This window comes from Lithobates pipiens, unplaced genomic scaffold, assembly GCF_037356315.1.
Source record: "Lithobates pipiens isolate NorthernLeopardFrog02 unplaced genomic scaffold, aLitPip1_a1.2 Scaffold_8, whole genome shotgun sequence".
NCBI lineage: Eukaryota > Metazoa > Chordata > Amphibia > Anura > Ranidae > Lithobates > Lithobates pipiens.
The window spans coordinates 172,917,725-172,942,479 of record NW_027507903.1 but is presented as its reverse complement, the minus strand read 5'-3'; the positions used below and the strand labels follow the sequence as shown (position 1 = coordinate 172,942,479).

The 24,755-nt window shown below is 38.5% G+C and overlaps 1 protein-coding gene across 4 annotated transcripts in view; it reads left to right on the top strand.

The window, feature by feature from the left end:
* Window positions 1-24,755, top strand: part of RELN (reelin) — a 651,259-nt gene that overhangs the window by 281,203 nt on the left and 345,301 nt on the right. For all 4 annotated transcript variants that reach the window (XM_077471873.1, XM_077471875.1, XM_077471874.1 and 1 more), the window contains exons 9-11: window positions 1,833-1,929; window positions 6,633-6,873; window positions 21,318-21,463. In XM_077471873.1, coding sequence (XP_077327999.1) covers window positions 1,833-1,929; window positions 6,633-6,873; window positions 21,318-21,463 — 484 coding nt within the window. The remainder of the gene's footprint in view (window positions 1-1,832; window positions 1,930-6,632; window positions 6,874-21,317; window positions 21,464-24,755) is intronic.

The following is a 24,755-nucleotide window of genomic DNA, read 5'->3' as shown; positions in this document are numbered from 1 at the left end:
AAATCTATTAAAAAGGTTTGGCTGTAGATATATTTTAACTGTTCTAATTAATTAAATATCTGACTTAAGTTTGGCTTCAAGGTGTGGATTTAATTATTTTTTTCTAATTCCTAGCTAAATTACTGCTTTTTTTTTTACAGCAACTACTCTATATAATTATAATTAGCAGATGTAATTTCCAGGGTTGACATTGGTGCAAAAAACAAGGAATTCTCATTTCAAGTGAACTAGTTGACCAACTTTTTTGGAGTCATGAAAGAATGTTTTCCCTTTCTTACATTAACAGCCATAGCATGTTCTTTTCTAAACTCAATGCTCCCAACGTTTTTGAAAGTTTGTACATTATGGAATAGTTTTAACCATATTGAAAATGTAACTGTTACTATTTAAAGCAGCTTGCCAGCTCGATACTTCATGATATCAAGCCCTGTTAAGTAAGGATATTGTTGCTTCATAACTGCATGCAAGAAGCCACCTTGAATCCTATTCATTAGTCCTCGCTAATGCATAATAGGCCACTGCACTTTATTTTTTTCTTATTAACATGTGCCTTGCATGTGCAATAAAAGTTTAATAAAAATATTAAAAAAAAAGTATAATCTCAAAATGCATGCTAAACACTTCCGTTCTTTTTTTCTCTGATCTATGTGTGATACTTATAAAGGCTAAATAAACCTAAAAGGACACTTTGCTTGACAGAACTAATGGTGATTTTGCAGTGATGCAAAATTTTTCTGATTAAAGTAGCGGGAGATGTCTTAATCTTCCTCTCATTATGTGTCTATTCATTCTAGTGTATACAATCATGTTTCGTTTCATCTTTCATGCTGTATGAATGTATTTGACAAACTAAGGATGAGGATGATTGGTTCTGAATGTGACTCCTCCAAGTAAAATAAATGAATATGATTAAAATTTTGAACCCTAGTGGGGTGTATAGCATGAGAATGGGTAGCAGATGTTTGGTCAGTGTAACCAAGACAGTGAAAGCAGATGCAGGATTATATATATATATATATATATATATATATATATATATATACATATTGCACACACACATATACACTTATATAGAGGTTAAGAGCAATACTAACTATTGGCATACGTTCAGTTTGCTTAATTTGATTCATTGTACAGTATGAGGAACTGATTTCATCTTTTGGGTTCTCTTTATCACCACTACTTGTTGTAAACAATCAACTACTGCTTGAATTATGTTCTATATTTCCTTCCTTGAGACTGATCTTCTGTGCTGTTTGCTGTAGTGTTGTGTAAGCATCTGCCCTTTATACATTTGTTCTAATACAGTATGTCAGCATTAGGTTATATCCAAGCAACATCTTGACAAAAACCCTTGTGACTTAGTAGACAGCAAACAAGTTACATCTGCTATTATTGTTGTGTTCCAATATACTTGATTTCAAAGTGTCATCAAGTGTCTTAATTCTAGATTTTCGTACATATATTAAGCTTTAATAGTTAAAGATGCAGTTTATCGATGATTGCATCAGCAACATTTGGGTCATATGCCAGTAGCATATATGTCTTTACGGAATGCATAATTCATATTGCTCCCATGGGAAATCTACAATACATTACGCTTCTCATCTGTGATTTATCACTTTTATATCAATTCTGGCATCTAAAGCATGGATAAATCTGCTGCTTACTTTCCGCAACTGCTCTAATGTCATTTCATTATTGATTTAGTAATTTAACATATGGAAAAATGAGTGTGGTGTGTAAGGGTCACATGCCATTTGGAGCTGTTAAGGTATAATAAATGCTTTTGTCACTGTATAACATTTTGTTAATATGGTTATAACTTACAGGGTCAGGCTTATGTCGATTCAGCTACTCAGATCCTGGAATTGTGGTGTCTTATACCAAGAGCAATGCTACCAGCTGGATTCCCCTTGAGAGAATCAGGTGTGTTCATGGATATCTGTAATTTCTCTCTGATTTCTACATGTTGGTGATGAATTATAAATATTTCATAAACGATGCTGTAATGAATGGTGTTAAATTATGCTGTATGACAGTTACTTCTTGCCCTGCACTCACCGTCAAAACAACTTCTGCATAATCCACATTTTTTTGTCTGACTGTACAATATATGTAAAACACTGCTTTATATAAAAACCTTGTAATAAATAAGTAGTTTGATTGTATTTTACTTAATTACTGTGTAAAAAATACCTTAATAGTACTCCAGAAATACACAACTCTTTTTTTATGTTTTGATTTTTGGGGGTGGGGGGTTTCCAGTAGTTTCCAGTAGTTTCACTGATTATTCAATATTTCCACTGCTCTTTTACTGCTTTTTTTCACAGCATTTTTTTAAATTGAAAAAGTAAGTACGTCATATAGCAAAAGCTGCTAAAATCAGATTTTGCTGTCTACATTGGGAATAGATATCTATTCTGAGAATCACTGCAGATTGGTAACTTGCTACAATGATACAGCAAGAATTCATGCACATGGGCAAAGTCATATATACAATATATGTAAATTGACAGAAGTTATCCTATTACATGGGCTATAGCAATGCACTCCTCACATATGTAGAGAATAAATACTCGCCTCATTCACAATGGCAATCCTGTGTTTAGCTTTTCTAAATGCAGGAAAAGTTGTCCCTAAAGTATAAACATCTTTTATGCTTAACAGATCACTTTTTTGTTGTGTTTCAATGTTCTTACTATAACCACTTGACCAATATACAGCAGGTAAAATAAGTATTGAACACGTCACATGTTTTTCTAGGTAAATATATTTCTAAAGGTGCTATTAATATGAAATGTTCACCGTATGTCAGTAACAGCCCATGCAGTCCATACATATGAAGAAACCAAAACAAATAAGTTCAGAAATTAAGTTAAGGCAAACAGAACCATCAAAGTTTGAAGACTGTGTGGAAGAGTGGGCTAAACTCACACCTGAGTAATACATGTGACTAGTTTCTCCAAACGGGAGGCATCTTGAAGCTGTCATTACCAACAAAGGATTTTGTATGAAGTCGTAATTAAAATTTCAGTTAGCCTGTTCAATACTTTTTCCCTGTGTCATTCCATTTTATTACACATAACTTCATTTCTGAACTTATTTGTTTTGGTTTCTTTGTATATATGGATTGCATGGGTTGTTACTGATATGTGGTAAACATTTAATGTCAATAGCATCTTTAGAAATATATTTACCTAGAAAGATGGGAAATGGTGATATGTTCAATACTTATTTTACCCACTGTATGTAAATATACCTCCTGTCAGCAAGTGGTTATTACAAGACCACAGCTGCAGCCATGATTTGGGATAGTTTCTTTCAGGCAGACATTTTTACAATGCCGTGAAGGAATCCTCTGCAGAGACCACTTTTATCTTGTACGAACACGGGTATACTGGGGTTATGGCAGCTAGCTGCTGTCATAACAATATCCGTCCTCAAAGTAGAGACGTACATTGGCATGCGGCAGTCCGGAAGTGGATAAGGAGTAAATCACTGTCAGGATTAACAGGTATTTGTGAGATTTTTCAGCAGGACTAAGGAAAAAATGGTAAGAGCAGATGCACGTACAATCTGGTGCTGCAGAATTTTTTTTATGGTACACCATAGTTCTACTTTAAGAAAATGGTAATAATGTCTAGATAAATATGAAAAAAAGTCTTTATCGTTGGTTTCGCAGATGTTCAAACATCTATTAAACAATGTTTTTGTGGCAAACCCCACTGCTGCTTTGATAAGACTGTCCATTTAAAGTTGAACGTTGCAAAGATAAAAACATCAGAAATTGAAAGCTAAGTTCACTTTTGGTGCATGTTGCACCCGTATTTAGGGTGTAACATGTAACATACTCAAGCACCACCCCCCCCCCCTTGCAAGCCCCTCAATTTCTGTTAGTATCAGCTTCTTGCAGTCCCTGAATAGTAGGAAACAGCACATGGAGCCAGTCTGTTGTTCTGCAGTGGATGGAAAAAATGCTCATAAGAGAAAACAGCAAAGTGACAGACAAACAAGCTCATCAACCTGCTGCTTCTCCTCTAACTTTTCAGTCACAGGGTAGGGTGGGGAGAAATCCTCTAAGGCTAAGGCTACCTATGCAATTGGTGTGACTCCTACTCTTATTTGCGTGGGCACAGCAGCATATGTTTTTGCTTTTACAATGAGTTGTGCCAGTCCAAAACTGGATTTTAAGGGCGTGGCAGCCCACTTTTATTTAAAAGCAAGTAAAGTTCATACAGATCTCTTTCCACGCAGGGGGGTTCTCATCACTTCAAAGAAATAACATTCAGCCTCCTGGCTCTCTTGTAACTTTACTGCTCTGAGTACATCTGCCGGGTCCACTGACCATCAAATGCATCCCAGGGTTATGCGCAGACACTGTAGTTTAGCGCTGCATCGTTCCTTGTAGCTCCCTAGCTGCACTTGTCCCTCCTGGACTCTCTCTACAGCTTCTTGGCTGCTCCTGTCCTTTCAGGCTTGGGCCTTCTTCTGTCCCAACCTGACCTTGATGCACTGCAGCATCTCACACTGCTCATCTCAGACACGCGGACCTCACTCAGGAGGGTGGGGCCCTAAGCTCTAACTCTGGCTCTATTATGAAGACAGCACACACCTGAATAATCTGTGTGCTTGCTACTCTCTAAAGCCCCATACACACTATCAGATTTTCTGCAGATTTTTTCCTTCAGATTTACCAAAACCATATAATATGAGATCAAACCTTAGGAGTTTCAATTTGTATGCAATCAAGCAGGCCCTTACACTACATGGTTTTGGTAAATCTGAAGACAAAAATCTGCAGAAAAACTGATAGTGTGTATGGGGCTTAAGGCCCCTTTCAAACTGGGGTGGGAGCCACGTCAGCGGTAAAATGGCACTATTTTTAGTGCCGCTTTACCGTCATTTTAGTGGCGGTATTCGGCCGACAGCAGGGCTGTTTTACCCCCCTGCTAGTGGCCGAGAAAGGGTTGAAACCACCGCAAAGTGCTGCTGCAGCAGAGCTTTGCCGGGGGTATAGTCGCGCTGCCCATTGATTTCAATGGGCAGGAGTAGTGAAGGAGCAGTGTATACACCGCTCCTTCACCGCTCCAAAGATGCTGCTAGCAGGACTTTTTTTAGAGTCCTGCCAGCGCACCGCACAGCAGCGGCTCTTTCAAAGCGCTTTGCAGGTGCTATTTTTAGCGCTGTAGCGACTGCAAAGTGCCCCAGTGTGAAAGGGGTCTAAAGCTACTTTCATACTGGGGCAGTGCCGGTGTTAGCGGTAAAGCGCCGCTCATTTTAGCGTCGCTTTACCATTCTTATAGTGGCACTTTGGTGCTGCTTTTCGCAGTAGAGTGCCACTTTTAATCCTAAGAAGGGGTTAAAATCGCCCGTGATGTGGCACTTCGGAATCAGTGCCCATTAGATATGGGCGCTGTCAAAAAATGTATTATGTTTCGTTCCTTTCCGTATTAAAAAAAAATTGTATTTCGTAATTCGTGTCCGAAATTCAATTCAGATTTGTACAAAATACGAATTTTCGTTAGATTCTTAAAATTTACGTTATAATAACGAAAGTTCGTTATGATGAATTTGTCATTTTGAGGGGCTCCCACCATCCCTATGCTGTGCTGACTTTCTGGGTTTTTGACCTTTAGTTTCGTTAACTTTTTGTAACAATTACGAATTTTCGTTATGATGAATTTATCATTATGAGGGGCTCCCACCATTATTGTGCTGTGCTGACTTCCTGGGGTTTGTTAACTTTTCGTAACAATTATGAATTTTCATTATGAATTTGGATCCAAAATTTGTAAATTAAATTTCGTATTTCGTACAGAATTCGTATGCATAAAAATTTGTATTTCGGATTTCCTACGAATGTACGAACTTCCGGAAATTCGGACGAATTTTCGATTTGTACAAAACTAATCGCACATGTTTAGTGCCCATTCATTCCAATGGGCAGGGGCGGTGTGGGAGCGGTGCATACACTGCTGCTACACCGCCCCTAAGATGCTGCTTGCAGGTCTTTTTTTCCTTTCCTGCAAGCGCACAGCCCCAGTGTGAAAGCACTCGGGCTTTCACACTGGGGTGGCTTGAGAGGAAGTTTTCAGGAGCTTTATTTTTAGCTCTGAAACGCCTGAAAACTGCTTCAGTGTGAAAGGGAACTAAGGCTGGGTTCACACTTGAGAACGCAGAGGCTCACAGCAGGAGTCCTGTGCGATTCCATTCACAGTTTTAGGTCCAAATTCAGCCCAAATTTTGGCCTGAACTCAGACCTGAAATGGACCAAAAGATGCACAGGGCCCTGTGCAATTCACACCAGAGCCGCTGCGGAGATGTGTGAACCGGCTCAATAGAGAGCCAGTCACAATCTCCTGTTATGCTAATTGGATATGGGGAAACCGCAACATTGTGAACCCAGCCCTAATCTGGCATAAACCACCATTTTACCGAGTAGCACAAGGCCCCCCGCTACAGTTTATACTGTAGTTGTTTGGAGTTCAGCTTTACATTTTTTAATATAGAATTTTACATTTGAAGATATAGTGTATAAGAGGTAGAGTTTCTATGCCTTACCTGCTCATTGGTGGGCATTTTACTTGATCACTGAAACAATCTGAAATATTTTAATCTTTTTCCTTCAGCGCACCCGCAAATGTTAGCACAATCATTCACATTATCTACCTCCCTAATGAAGCCAAAGGTGAAAATGTCAGGTTTCGATGGACACAAGAGAACACACAGGCTGGAGATGTGTATGAGGCATGCTGGGCGCTTGACAACATACTGATCATCAATGCTGCATATAAGCAGATTGTGTTAGAAGATAACCTTGACCCAATGGACACTGGAAACTGGCTTTTCTTTCCTGGAGCTACTGTCAAGGTTTGTTTGTTTTTTTATTTCATGTTCTCCTCTGCCATTAGATATTGTCCTGAGTTGTGATTGATAATATAGTTAGTAACAATAAGAAAGTGACATCTAGTAGCAACATGCACAAATTAATCCACCTATTTTAGCTGCACAGTGGTTCGTGATAAGGTTGTATGTCAGAGTACTGACTTGAGATTGTGATATAGGTACTGCATTTACTAATTTAAGGCGGTATTAAACGCAAAAGCAACTTTGTTTTATTTCTCCTTACCAATTCTTAGATGTGATCGCATTTGTTTTCTTTTATAAGCATTTTTTCTTCTATTTTCATATAGTGATCTGGCCAGTAAGTCTGTCGTTTTTGCAAAAGAACAACTTTACTTGCAGGTGTATCGGCTACAGGGATGAGACAAACCATCCAACACGGGCAGGGGTGCATAGAATGATTAGTTTTATTTATGTAAAACCTTTATCCCTAAAGGAAAAAAAATGTTTGCTGTACCTGCTTATAAAGTGTTAAACGCCGGAGTTCAGCTTCATTTTGTTAGTGTGCTTAAATCTACTAGTACATCTAATACTCCACTCCCCCCAGACTGACAATGCTGCTGTCCAAATGTGCCCCCTGTGCTCCTTCATCCAGAATAAAGGGACTCTAATACAGAAGGTGTTTTTGGCAAGATCACCAGTTGAAAAAAGACTTAAAAAGCTTAAAAAACAAAAATAATGAAGCAATCGCTTCCAATGATTGGTAAGGAGCAATATATAAAATTATAGGTTTCAGTTTAAGACTGTTTTAAAGTAATGGAAAGTCAATTATAGGTTCAAAAGCTTGCAGGTTTAAAAAAGGTATACAGCTTGAATAATGATGAACAATGGTATTATAAACACAATGGGGGTTATTTACTAAAGGAAAATCCACTTTATACTGCAAGTGCACTTGGAAGTAAAGCTGCTGTAGATCCAAGGGGGACATGCAAGTAAAATAAAAAACAGCATTCTAACTTGCACATGATTGGATGATAAAATCAGCAGAGCTTCCACTTATTTCAGATCTACCCCTTAGAGTTAGAGCGACTGCACTTCCAAGTGCAAAGTGGATTTGCCTTTCGTAAAATACCCCCAATGTCTCTGTGAAGGTTTTAAATTATCCAGGTCATGAAATAGTTAGTAGTCATTAGGTACATTCATCTGAATATGTTTTATTAAAAGAGAAGTACAGTCAAAGCTTGTTTGGCTGTACTTCTCCTATGAATCACAGAAGTGTAGTTCAATCTGCACTCCTGTGAGCAGACAGCGGGCTGAAGTCCGCTGTCTGCTGAAATCACAGAGCTGATCCGGGCTCAAGCAAGATCGCACAATGGAGTCAGGATCCTCCCACATGCCTGGATCGGCATCTGACTAAGCTGCTCAGCGAGCCACTGAGAGCCTGAGCTGGCCTCTCGTGCCCCCTCAACAGCCCAGCACTCTAGTGAGTAAGGAGGGTGCAGAGAGTGGTGACTCGCAGTAACCAGCTCTCTTCTCACAGAGCCCTGAGAACTGAGCGATCAGTGTTGGATCACACGGTTCTCAGTGTTAAGCCCCATACACACTATCAGATTTTCTGCTGATTTTTTTCTTTCAGATTTACCAAAACCATATAATATGAGGTCAAACCTTTGGAGTTTCAATGTGTATACAATCAGGCAGGCCCTTGTACTACATGGTTTTGGTAAATCTGAAGACAAAAATCAGCAGAAAGTCTGATAGTGTGTATGAGGCTTTAGAGGGAGACAGATGCAGCATCGGACCAATGCTGCATCCACCTAGGTAAGTATGAAAAAGAAGTCCCATACATCTCTTAAACTTTCACCCCTCATCCAGCTGGTTTCCTCAGCTACTAAGAAGTTTTCTCCACAGTGTTGGCAGATATTTCAAGTAATACAGTAGTTGGATACTGAACAAAGTTTTCAAAGTTCATGTAAATGTCTAGTAAAGCAGGCAAACAGCGAGGATTACAATCTATAGCCCCTTGACTATTTAGGTTGCTGAGTCCACCACCCTAAATGTTTCTTACATTTGTTTAAAAAGTCCCTTTCTGCTGACTAGATCCATTGCCAATTTCCACAGAGTTCAACAGGTTTTGGGTCTTGCACCCTTCACACTTGTCTATCATGCAATTTGCAAGAGGGCAAACCTTCATACATGCACTATGAAGGACATCCAGAAGGACCAGTGCTGGCCATTTAAAGAGATCCCCCCGGGACTCTGCTGGATCTGTTATTTAGCCTACCCAAGACCAAAGTGCAGCTAAATGTACATGGCATATATACAGAGAGACAGAAGTAATGATACATTACAATAAAAGTATAACCTTGAAGATGGCAAACAGACTGACAGAGCTCATGGAGCACTTGGTCTATCTATCTTGTTAAGCTTCTATGATAGCAGAGTATGGTTATTAATAATTTCCATTATTCTCTACATGGGTAAATGAAGCTGAAAGAAGCCTGTGAAAAACTTATTGTATTTGATTAGCCATCACAGATAATAATTCTGGCCATTTCTATTAGAACTGCATCACCTGATATGTCCATCCATCTGTTTTTGGTTGTGATAATGACCAACTGTTCTGCTCTGTTTCTTTCCATGTATGTCCTGCCTGTTTGCTCTGCCTCTGTCATTTGAGAAACACACCAAGTTGTCCTTGCTTTCAAAACTCTGTGTTTTTAAATAATATAATCCTATTACAGTATAGCACACACATAATAACAGAGGTCAGCAATAGCTGTACTTACCATAGAGCAGGAGTGCAGCGAGGATCTACTAGGCTCGGATGCAAGTGTAAATGAGAACTCCAACAACATGAAGCACATGTATTAATCGCCTGCCATACACACAAATGTTTCATATAGACTAAAAACATTTGTGAGCATGAAAAAGTCTTCTAACTGATAAAGGCACAGTGACAATGGTTATGTTGATGTAATGACAGGAAAGCAGGAAATATTCATGAACTGAGGTCAGAACTAGATCCTTGGGGGTCATGGGCCTTTGGTATTTGTCAATTTTTCACAGCTCTTAACTAGCCGTTTACCATTCTGGTTTTAAAATAATAGTCTGAGCTGCAAGGTAAACCATAATGGCAAAAAAATAAGGAGAATGTGGGGTACTGAAATACCAACTGTTTGCGTATTTATCATTAGGCCTAATTATTTACTTGCTTTTAAATGTGTTTATACAAAAATAAAGCCAATAGGTAAGCCCATCTGCCATAAAAAAAATGCCACATTTTTATTTGGATCATAGATGCTGAAGATGTTAATACAAGTTCTAAAGATGAAAGATGACTGGCACACTGACAGCATCTCCTTTTTTCCTCACTCATTATAATTGTTCAGACGTCTACAATCCCACATGCAGACTGACAGAGACTAAGAGAACAGTGTTTCATTTAGAGGCTGCCTCCCAGTGTACTTGTCACAATCAGCTAGATTATTGTAGTATGCAGGTTTGAAGATGAGCCAATTAAATCTGGTGCTGACATATTTGGAAGGTTGACATAATAAAGCACACTTGGTTCTTTGCATCCTGTCTCCTGTTTGTCAGATTCATTTTTTTTCCATAACTAGTAATTATTAACACAGTTGGATTGGAGTTGTTTTGTTTGACTTGGAATTTAATTTTGTTTTACGAAGGAAGCAGTCTGAGATGCTAAAGGTTAGGGCATAATGTTTAACTGCTTCATTTTTTTTTTGCTTTATTTGTTATAGGCTTTCAAGCTTCAGTTTTATTGTTGTCACAGCATACACATTTTAAATATGAACCTCCAGGCAGATTTAAAATACATAAATTAATGTAGCTTTTTGTTTATTAATAACACAAAGGTTGTGTCTTATAAATGTGTGTGTGTGTGCCGTATGTCCTATATGTATTTAATCTGTGTTTTAGTGGTTTGTCTGGAGCTATAATTATTGTCTGTATTTTTTAGCTGTTTAAAGAGAACCCATCGTGACTGGGCTTATACAGGAAGCTGAATATTCACTCCTAGATTTTTACAACTGTGCATGCGTATTTCTAAAGGATTTGTACTCTAATCTTTTTTAGCTTTAGTTGTTTTTTCCAAGCCAGATACTTTAGCAGGAGTATCAAGGATTGTTGCTCAACATTTTTTGGGAAGGGAATTTTAAGTGCTTGGGTGTACCTTTAATTTTATACCTTTTTCCCACGTAACTTTATTGCTGTTAGGGAATATAGGGAATAGGGAACATAGGGAACAGCACATGTATAGTGGCTTTATTGCTGTTACATAGGGAATATCACATGTATATTGGCAGGTTCTCATTAATTAGACATCAGAGGTCTATTAGGCACTCCACTAAAGCTAACAGAACCCAGAAGTGGTTACATTCTGATCATTTCTGGGTTCTTACTAGCTTGGGGAGATCAGTGAATTAACTGTTCACTGTGCCCCCCCCCCCCCCCCCAATTAAGCCAGCCTTGCATTGCCATGAGGTCCCAGGCCCACAGGTGGGATAGTGGAGCCCAGGAAACTTGGAGAGGTGTCCCAGATTCTGGATAGTGCATGGTAGCTAAGTCGTGGCTGTACAGCCACTGGATTGCTTACAACTGAAAGCTGTCAGTGATTTTGTAATGTTTACACCCCCCTGCTGCTGCCAACACATGACATAGGTTGGTGGCAGCAAATGGGTTAAAGCATAGCTAAACCCCAAAACAAAATGTAATATGCTAAAGCTTACTGATCTATGGATGAACTGGCTGCATACTGTGTGTTTTTTTTTTTCCACTTGATAATCCTGCAAATAACACATGTCCTGTAGGCCTGTTCAGGAGTGGATGCCCATTACTGGTTTGGATCAAAGCCGTGGTTACCACCCAGGTTGAGCTACAAACATGTCTTGCTTTCATTCGTTTATGTTGTTGTTTATTATGGGACAGTAGGGCCCCTTTCACACTGGGGCAGTTTTCAGGCGCTACAGCGCTAAAAATAGCGCCTGTGTAGTGCCTGAAAAAAAGGCCCCTTTCACTCCAGTGTGAAAGCCGGAGGGCTTTCACACTGGAGCGGTGCGTGAGCTGGCAGGATGGTGAAAAAAGTCCTGCCAGCCGCATCTTTGGAGCAGTGAAGGAGCGGTGTATTTACCACTCCTAAACCGCTCCTACCCATTGAAATCAATGGGGCAGCGCAGCTATACTGCCGGCAAAGCGCCGCTGCAGTGGCACTTTGTGGGTGGTTTTAACCCTTTTTCGGCAGTTAGCAGGGGGTAAAACCGCCCCGCTAGCGGCCGCATACTGCCACTAAATTGACGGTAAAGCGCCGCTAAAAATAGCAGCGCTTTACTGCCGACGCCCGCACTGCCCCAGTGTGAAAGGGGCCTAAGCAGCCAAATTATATAATCTACAGACAATCAATTGAATAAATACACCAAGACAACATATTTGGATTAATAAAATTATTTTATTTTATCGGCCGCAGCTTATTTATTGGTTTACCATATTCAAATGAACTCTTATTAAACAACTCTATAAATAATTCATCCATCAGAATTCATCAATAACTTTTTTCACCAAAAATACCAATATCAAACTGAACATCTCAGCTTTTATAGCTCGAGTTGTATAACAATCATAAATTTAATAATAAATTGTCCCCATTCATTAGAAAAGCTGACCCGAACCACATAAATATTGTAGTCCAAGGAGGTCCAGGGAGGGTGGCAGGGGAGCTCCGCCGCTGACGACTTCCTGAGGTGACTGGCAGTTATTCACTGACGGAACCCCCTTTATATAGCGGACCATTAAGTTTCTAGAAGCTTCTATGGCCAGTTTCCAGGTTTCAAGGATCCCCCCTCACCTACTTTTAAAAAGGGGAGCCTTGAAACCCTTTAGCTGCCACTGTCCCATTAGAAAAGGGGCCGGGGGAACTTGAAACCCCCTATCCCTTTTCTTTCATATTCTTCCCTGTTCACAATCATAAATGCTAAATGTATAACATTGTTTGATATATCAGTTAACTGCATCTAAAATCTAAGGATGCTGCATTTCTGGCAAGATTATCAGGAATTTTACTGCACTTGAATGTTTTAGCCTGGAAAATGAAAACAAATGCAGCCACCACATTTAACGTGGTTGTAAACCCCAATAAGGAAATTTGAACTAAGCACATATACCTGTAGTGTTTACTCGTCACTCTCCAAAGCTCTAAGCATTGTTTCTCTCTGGTGCTTCGTTCCTCTGTTATCAGCATGAGTAACTTCTGACAAGTTCTCTGACACATGAGATAACTTGAACTAAAAAAATTATGTTGGGAGTGGAGCTTAGAGGGAGATTAGCACAGAGCTTATCTATTCAGAATACAGCTCTGCATGTTCCTTTGTTCCTCTGCCTATGGGGGGGAAGGTGTTAGTTTTCTCCAATCAGCTCTCACATGGTGTAAGTGCAGTCTCTCCACCCTTCCCTATGTACTGCTGGCAAAGAAAGATTTTTAACACAAGCTGCACCATTAAAAGGGTGTAGAAAGGGGGAAGACAGCAGATATACAAGTAAAACTTATACAGGAGTATTTGTTTCATCTGTGTGTATAATCTGAGGCTGTTCACTTCACTCTGTAAATGTGAGGGTTTACAACAACTTTAAGAAATGGTAAACTTCAGTATATTACGTTTTTGTTTTTAGGTTTAGTTGCTGTTTAGCAGCATGGCTGGTCCCTACTTCAGTCATTTAATAATATATTTAATACAAATAAAGGTTATTTTAAATTAAGCATTAAAGTGTAACTGTAGGCATTTCTTTAAATACTGGATAGAGTAAGGAAGGGTTAGAACCTCTGTTTAACTTTCATTGCTGAATGTGTCCCTACTTTGGAGCTACACCTTTTCTATCACAAAGTGATAATTTGAGATTTGTATAATGTTATGGTTGTCTCTGAAATAAGAGGTGAAAGAAAATCTTTCAATTGAGACACCTATTACATTGACAGGGAGGATTTAACCTTAGTTTGGGGAGATTACTTTTCACTTACTCTCACTTGACGCACTTTGCTTCCTGTTGCACCTTAGGGACAAGAAGTGAAAAGGAATCTTCCCAAATGTACACAGACAGCAAAAAGAAACTCAACAATTGTTTTAACCATTCTCTACTCTATTGTAAACTAAAAAAAATAATTTTTGGCAGGAGGTATACTTTTATAAATGTATTCTTGCAAATCTGCAAATTTATTCTAGTTACATGTTTATGTGTTTTTAAGCTGCATATGTTCATAGTGGCTGCAAGTGAGGTTGAATACAAATAAATATGATAACATTCAGGCTGTGGTAGTGTTTCCATCTGAATTCAGTTTTAAGAAATAAGCCCCTAAATGCATCATGTATTTTACAGTCTACTGTGATTATCTTTAAAATGAATTGATTGTGTGTATTGTTCTTGCTCTTTCACACAAATAAATGTTAAACATACACCATATACACCCGAGACTGTAACTGTTTCTGATTCTGATTAATCACAATACAGATATGTTGTAATATTTTGCAATAGTTTTCCATTAATCTCTATCCTATTTATTCATCAACCGCTAATCTCAGCTTTGCTCGTTGCCTAGACTTTAATTAAAAAAAATGTCCTCTCTAAGGAGAAATCAGAAGTGGCAAACATAATCACTTAAAATATTACAGTCATTACAGAAATTGGCTGTTGCATTTTCAATTTGCCCGCAAACTATATTTTCTATTGCCTCCAAAGTGTTCCTTGCATCTGCATTGTTTATCAGCTAATCTGGTTACCAGGAATGTTCTTCCACTTAGATGGGCTGACTGACAACTTCTTAATGGATGAAATTGATGACTTTATGCCCATGTAGAGGTGAAGGCAAAGTGGACAGATTTCTTTCCATCTGCTACCAGCCCTTTGCAAGCTGCCTGTCCCCAAATACCCAGCATACTCATTCCAATAAAAACTATGTCGCCAAAAAATAAATTGTGAGGCTACAGCTGTCTGTAAGAATCCATTGCCCACTGGAGAAAATATGAAGAGAATCATAAACCTTCATCCCTCATATAAACTGGCAAAGTCATAGAAACCAAAGAGACAAATCATTCTTCTGACTGGAAAGCATAGCAAAACATGTAATAGGGACATTTACAACCAAACAGACCAATAAGCATCATTATTAGCCCTAAAACGTGTATTTATTGACACTGTAACTGGGTAGCTTATTTGTTAGTGAAAGTATTGGCACACATACTGCCTAAGATTTTTTTACAAGTTTTAGCTCACTCTTTTTTAGATGAAGTGTGAATTATGTGAAGCAACCAACTAGAACACTTGAGATGCTTTTAACTACTTTGTGACTGCAGTAGACTTATTTAAGTTCTTTACACACAATGTCCCGTGCCACAAGAACATTTATTAGTGATGCAGCAGAAAACTAAGAATGTGCATTGTGCATGATCTTTGTATTCAGAACCCTCTGTGAAAATGGCAAATGAGTTATAGCCTAAAGTCAACCTAACCAATGCATACTGATGTTGCTGAATTTTGCCTGATGCATTATGACTTTTGGTCATAATGCATGAATAGTGTGCGGGGCCATACGTGGTCCTCAGCACAGCTTTCTGTTGTTTATGTCAATCTTTCTGCTAAGCTTTTTTTTTTTTTTTTTTAAATGTATGTCTATCTAAACAGTTGTAATAAATAAAGTTTATGTAAAGGGTGAGGGAGTTACAATCCCTGTGTCCTTGTTAGGGAGATTTACTCTCTATTTTTCCTGGTGACCAGTATTCTATTAAGTTCAGACCTGTTAGCTCTTCACTATTGGGTTCAGTGCTATCCTAAAAGTGAGGAAAAATCTAAAATTTTTGGTTGTCACCACAAAAGTAATGGAAGGGAAATCTTTTAACCTCCCTGGCGGTACGATTATTTCGGATTTTAGGTGCTAAAAGCGGTACAATTATTTTGAATGAAAATTTGGCGTTTTATATTGTAGTCCTGTAATTCTTAGCAATAACTCATTTAAATCTGTCCAAACCAGAGTCTAGCAGACATCCCGGGTATCATAAAGTTTGAAAAATGAAATCATAAATTATAATATAATAAATAATTATAAATAATTGTACCAAATAATAATATAACAATAATAAAAATTATTTAATAATGTAATCAAATCAAAAACACTGAAATTTGTTAAGTTGCAGAATTGTCACTGTCATTACTTTTCAATATTTGATGACGGATCTCCCCACAAATCGCTATCCCTCAATTCTGCGAGTGATTCTAATTTATTATCGCTGTTTTCTAGCTGGTGTAAAATCATTTTTGATGTAAAGGCACAGTTTTGGTTGCTATGGACAATCTCCAGTTTCCAGGCATAAAGAACAGTTTTTATTATATAAAACTGCATGCAGAGCACTGGGCAGACCACTAGGGACAAAGGGGATGTTAAATTATTACATACAGCAATGTAATCTGTAAGATTACATTATAATGTATGTATAGTGAATGTTTCACTTTTTGAATTTGGCGCCGATCTCCGTCCCCGTGCGTCGCAAAGCTCGCAGGGAACGGAGATCGGCTCCGTGATAGATCGAGCGAGACACGGCTCGCTCGTACAGTGGGGGGGCATCGCTGGATCCAAGAGAGAAGGTAAGTAAATGTCCTCCTGGATCCAGCGATGCGGTCCCGAGTCTGGCTCGGGGTTACCGCTTTTGGTATAAAAATTCCACCCTGAGCCAGACTCGGGAATACCGTCAGGGGGGTTAATGTGGGCACTTGTTGGGTTTTAATTGTCTAATAGGACTATTCTCTTTCTTTGGAGAGATTTCTTCTTTCTCACTGTCTAAAGGAAAGGAAGTCATGGGAAATCTACCCAGTGTGACACAGATTACAAAAAACCGAAATGAACAACATAGGGTTTGAACCATTCTGTACTCTATCCAAAATAAAAATAAAAAGGTTTTGAAGTTAGATATACAATCTTCGTGGTTCAAAAAACAATCAAGTATACATTGAGAGCCAAATTATAGTAGTGGTAGTGGTACCGTTTCCCCTCACTACTCCATTCTTCTATTGAAAGCAAACCTGCCCTTACCTAAAGCTTAGGTAAAGCGTATATATAGACAAACTTCTTTTTTTTCAGTATTGAATAGAAGTAGTGTCCCCTCAAAAACTAAAGTAAGAGTAAATATCCACAAAATAAGGTGAATTCCTCTGAACGATCTCAAATGTTTAATTAAACTGCAGAATTATTATGGGTGAATAGTGTTCACAATATTCCTCCCAACCATGTAGTACTTTATATAACTATATATATATTAGTGTAGCGACGGGCTCCTGAAGAGCACGCGCTATGTTTTTCGTTAAAACTTTACCCAAACTACAGTTTGGTTTGGGTCTATTTGTCTAAATTTGACTTCTGTGTCAGTCTGACTGAGTTGCTCAGCCTGGCACTGTCTCTGGTGGCAGGCGTGAAACTATGGTCTGGTCAGGCGCTTAAGTTACTCTCTCTCAGAGCCAGGTCAGTGGGAGGGGCCCTCTTGCTGTGCCCTCTGGGGGAGGGTATTTAATATGCAGACGTCACCTGGTTCGGGGTTCCGGTCCAGTATGAAGTGCTGATTACATGGTCCTGGTCCTCCTGACCAGCCCCCAGGAAGGCTATGGCCTGGGGTGCGGTTCCACCCGACTTTAATGCCTTGGGGCTGGCTAGCCCAAGGCATGGAAACTAGAGGAGGATTCTGAGGTGGATGGGTGCCATCTCTGGTCCAGGAGACACCCATTGGACTTCAAGCATTCCAGGGGAGGACTCTTTAGAAGAACACCATGTGTGAGTTTGGTTTTTATAACAAGAGCCTGGAAGGGATTAAGTAACTGAGAGAATCTGGTCTTGTGGATATCGCCAAGCAGGCTGAAAGATCCAGGTATCCTACAAGTGTTCTACAGCTTAGTTTCCTACGTGTTCTGTAACAGCGTCTGTGACAAAGACTTTGTTCCTGAGTAAGCACCTTGTTGGCTGCTAGGCCTTGTGAGAGAAGGACTGTCCAACCTGAGTGTTCATCCAGCTGCGAATGGCTATTCTCTGGATGCAGTCAAAGTAAGCAAGTTCCTTAACGTTTATAGACTTTGACATTGAGAGTACCTGAATTCCTTTCCCACCCTCTGATCCCAAGTTAAAAGACTGTTCAATGGTTGAAGTTTGCAAATAAAACCCTATCAAGTGGATCTATTGTCAGTCTCAAGTTACTGGGCCATCTACCACGGGACATCCCCTAGACGTGTCACAAGGACGGAAGGTAACGGTAAGCCCAAAAATAACCAGCAGCTCCTTCGGGGGTTAGTGCTACATTAGTAACTATAACGCATCTATATTTGCTAATGTGGCTTCTATGGGATATTGTAGGTAATTACTACCTAACAGCTTCTCACTAAATAAGTAAACAGACAGCCATGACTGTGAACAAATTAAATATAGATGAGAGGGAGCCCAGGTGCACAAATTATATTGGAAATGTCACAAAAATGTTGACCATAGTACACAATTTGAGTTTTAATTTGAAAAGGGAGAGCTGCAGCATGACATTAACAAGCTTTACAGTGGTATGAAGCATTACCATTTTGTTAAAAGAACACTGGTTATGTATTATCATAAGTGAGAAGGCATAGCCAACAATGGGTCACAGTTATGAGCCACTACAAAAGCAAGGAGGATTCTGAGCTCGCAAGGATAAACTGCTGAATGAGAGTAGAAGGCATTAGTGAATCCCTGGCATAGAATAGACTATCTTTAAAGTATTGGATTGAAATAAAAGCTTACACTGAGTCCCCATCAGAAAGCTTTTAGTTAAGCGTTGAGGGTTTTTTTTTTTTTTGCAATACTTCGATGGCATACAGACAAAAATTGGCTGGGATAGGAAATACACTGGTGAGGAATTATGTATGGATTATAATCATCCGTACACAATTCAAGTTATCTGCTTTTAGCAGAATACCCAGGCTCTTGAAAATGTGCCAACAATGAGGATCAGTGATTTCTGGCTGAACACATTTCATTTTAAAAATAACTATGTCCTTACAATGAGCAGTGCTATGTTAGGCCATTCTGATAGTGACTACGGGGAGGGGCATTGCTTTCAGTCTCATTGACACCTTTAAGTAAAACTGTAATTTACAGGCATACAAATGCCTGAAAATTAACATGCCAAGAAGTTAAACTTATGGAAAATGCATGACATGCAGTTATAGTTTATTTATTGTCAACCTATAAATGCATTGATTTAATTCACATAGTGCATGGTAAGGTAATTACTTTGTTTCTTTTAAATATATATAGTGTGTTACTTGGAAAGGTAACTACTGTATAAGTCTGTCCTTGCACTATATTAATCTGGTAGGTCATTATTCAGGGCATAAGGGCACTGGAAGTAATTAATAGATTTTTTGGGTAAATCGCACTCATGGTATTATCATAATTTTTCATATACACATTGTATTGACACATAGTGGTAAAGTAATACGTTTTCACATAACTCTTTTTGGTAGTTAGCGCAGTCCACATTTAATTATATTGTTTAACCCTAATTAAGGGGTTTTGTTTGACTGCAGCACACCTTTATGTAATACATATTTTGAGCGTCGGTATTTTTCTTCTTTTTTTCGGATCTGAATGTTGGCTTGGTCAAGAAACTAAGCCACATTGTTCTTTCTTCTATGATACAGTACTGCTACTAGCAAGTGACCTTTCACTGATCATGTGTCTTGGTCTAATTATTTTGACCTTTACTATCTAAATGTATGCACAACACAGAAATTGAAAGGCACAGTGAAACACTGCATTCCTCTCATGAAATGTGGCCCATTGTAGCTTAACTGAGGAGTTGATTGAGATGACAATGTAAAAGATCCTCATGTAAGACGGATGACATTTCATGGATGCTACCTAAAGCTACATTTTTGCATTAGCTTATTAGATATTATAAATCAGTATTTTAAATAACCAAAAAAATACTGCAATTATTCATGTATGCATGGTTAAATTCATGTTCAACAGTGTTTATAATACAATGTTAGTGTATTACAGTATGATTTCTCAGCTATTTTGTTATAAATATATGCTTACTTAAGGACAAAAGAAAGCTGGGGGTGATTTGCTATGCAACTATTTGTTAAGCTACCATGACATCTGTCAAAACTAATGACACAGACTTCACCCAGATCAGATTTATCATTATATAAAGAAAATAAGTAAGTCAAAATACAGTCATTTTAATTTAGTTTAGCATAAACTAGCTTTGTGCATTTTTATCAGGAAATATGGTGTGCTTTTATTCATTTTTCAAGCTTGTTTTTTAATGAATATCCTGTTGTTATATTGACCTTATTTTAAACATAGTATAAACAAAGAAATACTAAAACGTGTTATACTGAATCCACAGGAGGTCATTTGCTGATGCACATACTTTTTCTTGTTTTATGTTAACTAAAATGGCTCACAGCTGTGGCTTTCCTTGGCGGCTAGTGACTTTTATGGGGCTTGGTAAGGTACATTGGTACTTTTGGAGCCAGGAAAGTACACTGATTATTATAGACACAGAAAACTTTGTAAAAAAGTATGTGAAGATAATTTATCATTCTCCCGTGTTGCATTAAACATCAAAAAGTATATGATTTAGCATTCTGGACAGCAAAAGCAATTATTTCTCTAGAATCATGGGGCCTACATGCGTGATCCATTGTACAGATTATTATGGAGTGGAGTAGTGGGTGTGCATCTAAGCATAACTAATATCAAATGCCAGGATGTGAATAAAATTGTCATCAGTGCTGTTCACCTTGATCCCAAATGTTTGGAACCATAAGAAAAATCACTATGCAAGTGCTCTACCACAAAGTGCCATTTGCTTTGGTCTTTTGGTATTGGGTACACTTAAGCTGGCCATACAGCAGTAGTATTTGTTCAAAAAATGTTCATTTTTGAAACATTCAACCTAATCTATAACGGTTAGTGGGGTCAAATCAATGGTTTTTTTTTCAACCATAGTCATAGCAAGCCAGCACATATTACAAAATGGCTGAAGTCCTGAAATTCATCTATAATGACTTACCAGACTGCATGACATGTGGAATTTTAGGCAGTGTATGTGGTCACTCTGATATGTAAGCTGTGTACACATAGAAAGGAATGGATGTTTGCTGATACCTAAGAAATTGAAACCACTTATCAAGAGGTTCCTTCAGTACCTTTTAACGCTCCGTGTCACATATAACAACAATGGTAATTATATAATATTCTATACCATTTTCCACACTTTTTAGCTGATAATATCTTGCACATATTTGTCTGTTCCACTTCTTATTGGTGTTTGTATCACATACTGTGCAGGCTAACCTATTGGATTTATTTGAAAATTACTTAAAAATAACTTACTTTTCAGATAATAAAAGTTTAGCATTATCATGTGGTGTTTCTGTTTCCATAGCATAGCTGTCAATCAGACGGCAACGCAATTTATTTCCATGGTACAGAGGGAAGTGAATACAATTTTGCCATAACCAGAGATGTTGACCTCTCTACTGAAGATATTCAAGATCAATGGTCTGAGGAATTTGAGAGCCAACCAGCAGGGTGAGTCCTAAATTGACAATATACATAAAATGGAGGTTGCATGATCTGCCTGCCAAATTAGTTTTCTGTTAAATGATTGATGTAGACACCCATGTCAGTGGAATTATTTCAGAGTAGCAGTAATGATCAACTAGAAAACTAAAACAGGTTGGAACTACTTTCCATGAAATCAGTTACTTGGGATGTTAACAACAGTTGCAAAGCACCCACTTGTATAAACATATTGAATATTCCAAGTCAATGGTATTTATAGAACCTGGCACCTAGCTTTCTACTCTGTGCCCCAAGTCTGAGTCATTACTGCTATGATCCCATGTTTGATCCTTTAGAATGTGCATAGTTCTCCACCAGTTTATTTTGTGCCTTGCACATCCATTCCCACACGCCCTCTAAAAACTGTACTTTTTCCTCTTTATTTTTCTTAAACATGTTTCTTTGTTTACTTGTACTCTGCAATCTACATTTTTCACTTAACAGATTAATGACCATTAACTAGCAGAGATTATTGTGTATATGTTCAAAATTATATTGGAACATTATATAGTCTATTTATGTTTAAAGTAATATTTTTTAACTATTCAAGCAATAGGGAAAAGATGTTATTTTTAATTTCAACCATGCTTTAATATTTATTAATTAAAAGAAACAGGTAGACCAGATAGCAGTAGTTTCAAGCATTGGATAATAATCCCACCATGCTCCAACAGACCGGGCTGTAAACAAGAAACAAATTCCAGATAACAGCAGTATCAGACACTGGACTCCAACACCTTAAGCTGTAAAAGTGGACCCGGTTCTTCAATAGACGCAGTTTCTCCGTAATAGGCTTCAGCTGGGAAAGTGAGTCTCCTTTCCCAGCTGAAGCCTATTATGGAAAAACTAGTCAGTAGGAGCCCATTATGAGACATCCAGCTGTTTGAGCTTGCTGGTGCAAACCACCGCTCTGTTTTTTAAGTGCATTTTTTTTTGCTGATGTTTGGTTGCCTTGATGCAAGTTTTTAGTGTGCTGTTTTAATAAAGCCCTTTGTTGAAACATGTTGCGCTACGAGGCTTTCCTCTTCTTCCCTTATGCTCTGGGATTTATCCTTGAGCTGCCAGATTGGATTTCAGCTTTTCCATAGATACTGTGATTCCTGCGTCTATTGACGAACCAGCTCTACTTATACAGCTTAAGGTGTTGGAGCCTGATGGGATCATTGTCCAGTGTCTGATACTGCTGTACTGCAATGATCCCATCAGGCTATATTTTTAAAATTATAATAAAGTGACCTTTAATCCATACAGTGTCCTCAATCTCTGTGCAAAAACATTCAATTGTGCTAAAACCACAGACTATTACTCTTCAATTTATAATAAGGTGTTGTCAGGGGTTCACTCCAAGTGTAGCTCTTTAAGGACACCACCACTCGTTTTTATCCATTTCAGGGCTCGTTTTGCCCACTTTTATTTAAAAGAAAGTTCAAAACAAACAGAGAAGATTCCCTTGCAGGGGTATTCAGTCCTGCTACCAAAGTAAATGATTTTCAGCCCTTCTGAGTTGTAAACGCAGCTCTGCAGCTCAGGCCTTACACTTTAGGGCCTTGGTCTGTCTCCCACAGACTGGACACTCAGCACCTCCGTGTGTATAGCAAGTAGCCTCGTGTTACACTGGCTCCCACCTCTCTCTCCTAGGTGAAGCCCTGCTGACTCCCATGCCTAGACCGTCTGCAGGGTGGAGTTGTCTCCAACTGGGAGCATAGAACCTTGGTCTGGTGATTACTTAAAGCCCAGAACACAGCTGACACATTAGTGAACTGCAGAATATTGCTCCACAGAACCTGCAAAATATGGCTATTTTGTCCCAAATAATCAATTGTGCAAAATCTGCAGATTATTGCTCCAAGTGATCTACAAAATAATATTAAAGTGCATTCAAACAATAGTGTCCTTTCTGCAAACACATTCATTGTGTGAACTGCACAATATTACTCTTAGCACTTATGTGATCTGCAGAACATTACTTGTGTGTCCTAAATAATTATTCATGCCATTTCAGTGTAAACATGCAATTGTGACCAAACGCCCACATGCCCCAACATGCTGCACTCACCAGATATTGAAACCCCTTAAATTAACAAGAATGCTGTTTGTTCTCTCCCAAAACAGTACCTCCTCCTTGGCACATCTAATCCGTTTCTCCAACCTCCCTTCCTTTCACCTCCAGTCCGCCACACCAAACACCATTAAAAACCCAAATTATCTGCATATAGTGTAAAACCTTTTATATTACGTATCTCCAGCACACTCCACTTTATACACTCACATGAAATCACTTTGCTTACTGTTCAGCCAAGCACTCCCTGGTTTCCAAAAAGGCAGAACGTTTCACAGAGCTTCACCAGTGACATGATTTCCACTCCGTGAAATGCAGAACTTATTGTTATCATCATCAATATTATTATTATTAGGCTTCTTCTCCACTATGAACAGCATAAGTTTTACTTGATGTTTACAGGTAAAAAATTATTTATCATTGATTCTTATGGATTAATTAAATAGTTAGATATGTTTATGTACTATTACCACTATATTTCTCCTTTATATACTGTATATGTAAACTCAAGTGTATAGATTGTTGCATTCTGAACCCTAACAAGTAGCATTTCTAACATACAGACAACCAGTACCAGAGAATTTCCCTTTACTGCCGGATATATGAAGAGTCGCTCATACTGCAGCTCCACCATTTAGGAGATTGTTTTTTCAATGAATACAAGGCTTCCCCTGACTGGTGAAGGTGGAGAGGCAGAGAGATTATATCATGATCTCCAGCTCAGCTAATCAGAAAAACACTTGTAATCACTAAAAAAATACAAAGCTTCTCTTAAATGGCAGAGATGCAGTATGGGCAGTTCTCATTGCATCCGGCAGTAAAGGGGAAGTTCCTGGTACGGCTGCCAGAACAAAGTGCTGTTTACTGTACGCAGCAGAAGTTAGCACAGTGTAATTGCAGCCAGTCTGTAATGGCATTCAAATAATTTGTTTGCTCCAAGCTGGCTCAAACAAATTATTTGAACTGCCAGGAAACCTGGAATTCTATTTTAAGCAATCCCAGTGTAGCGCTTCACCTTTCTGGCTTCTAGTATAATACATAGCTTTGCCCAGTGCCAACTTACTCTTTTTCTGACACTTACACGTACCAACAAATCTTAATAAACCTAAAATGTGTCAATAATGGTATTCTGGTAACATACCCCTAAACATATCCTTCAGTATTTGTGTTTTTAGTTAGTGTGAACTGGTCCAAGACAGC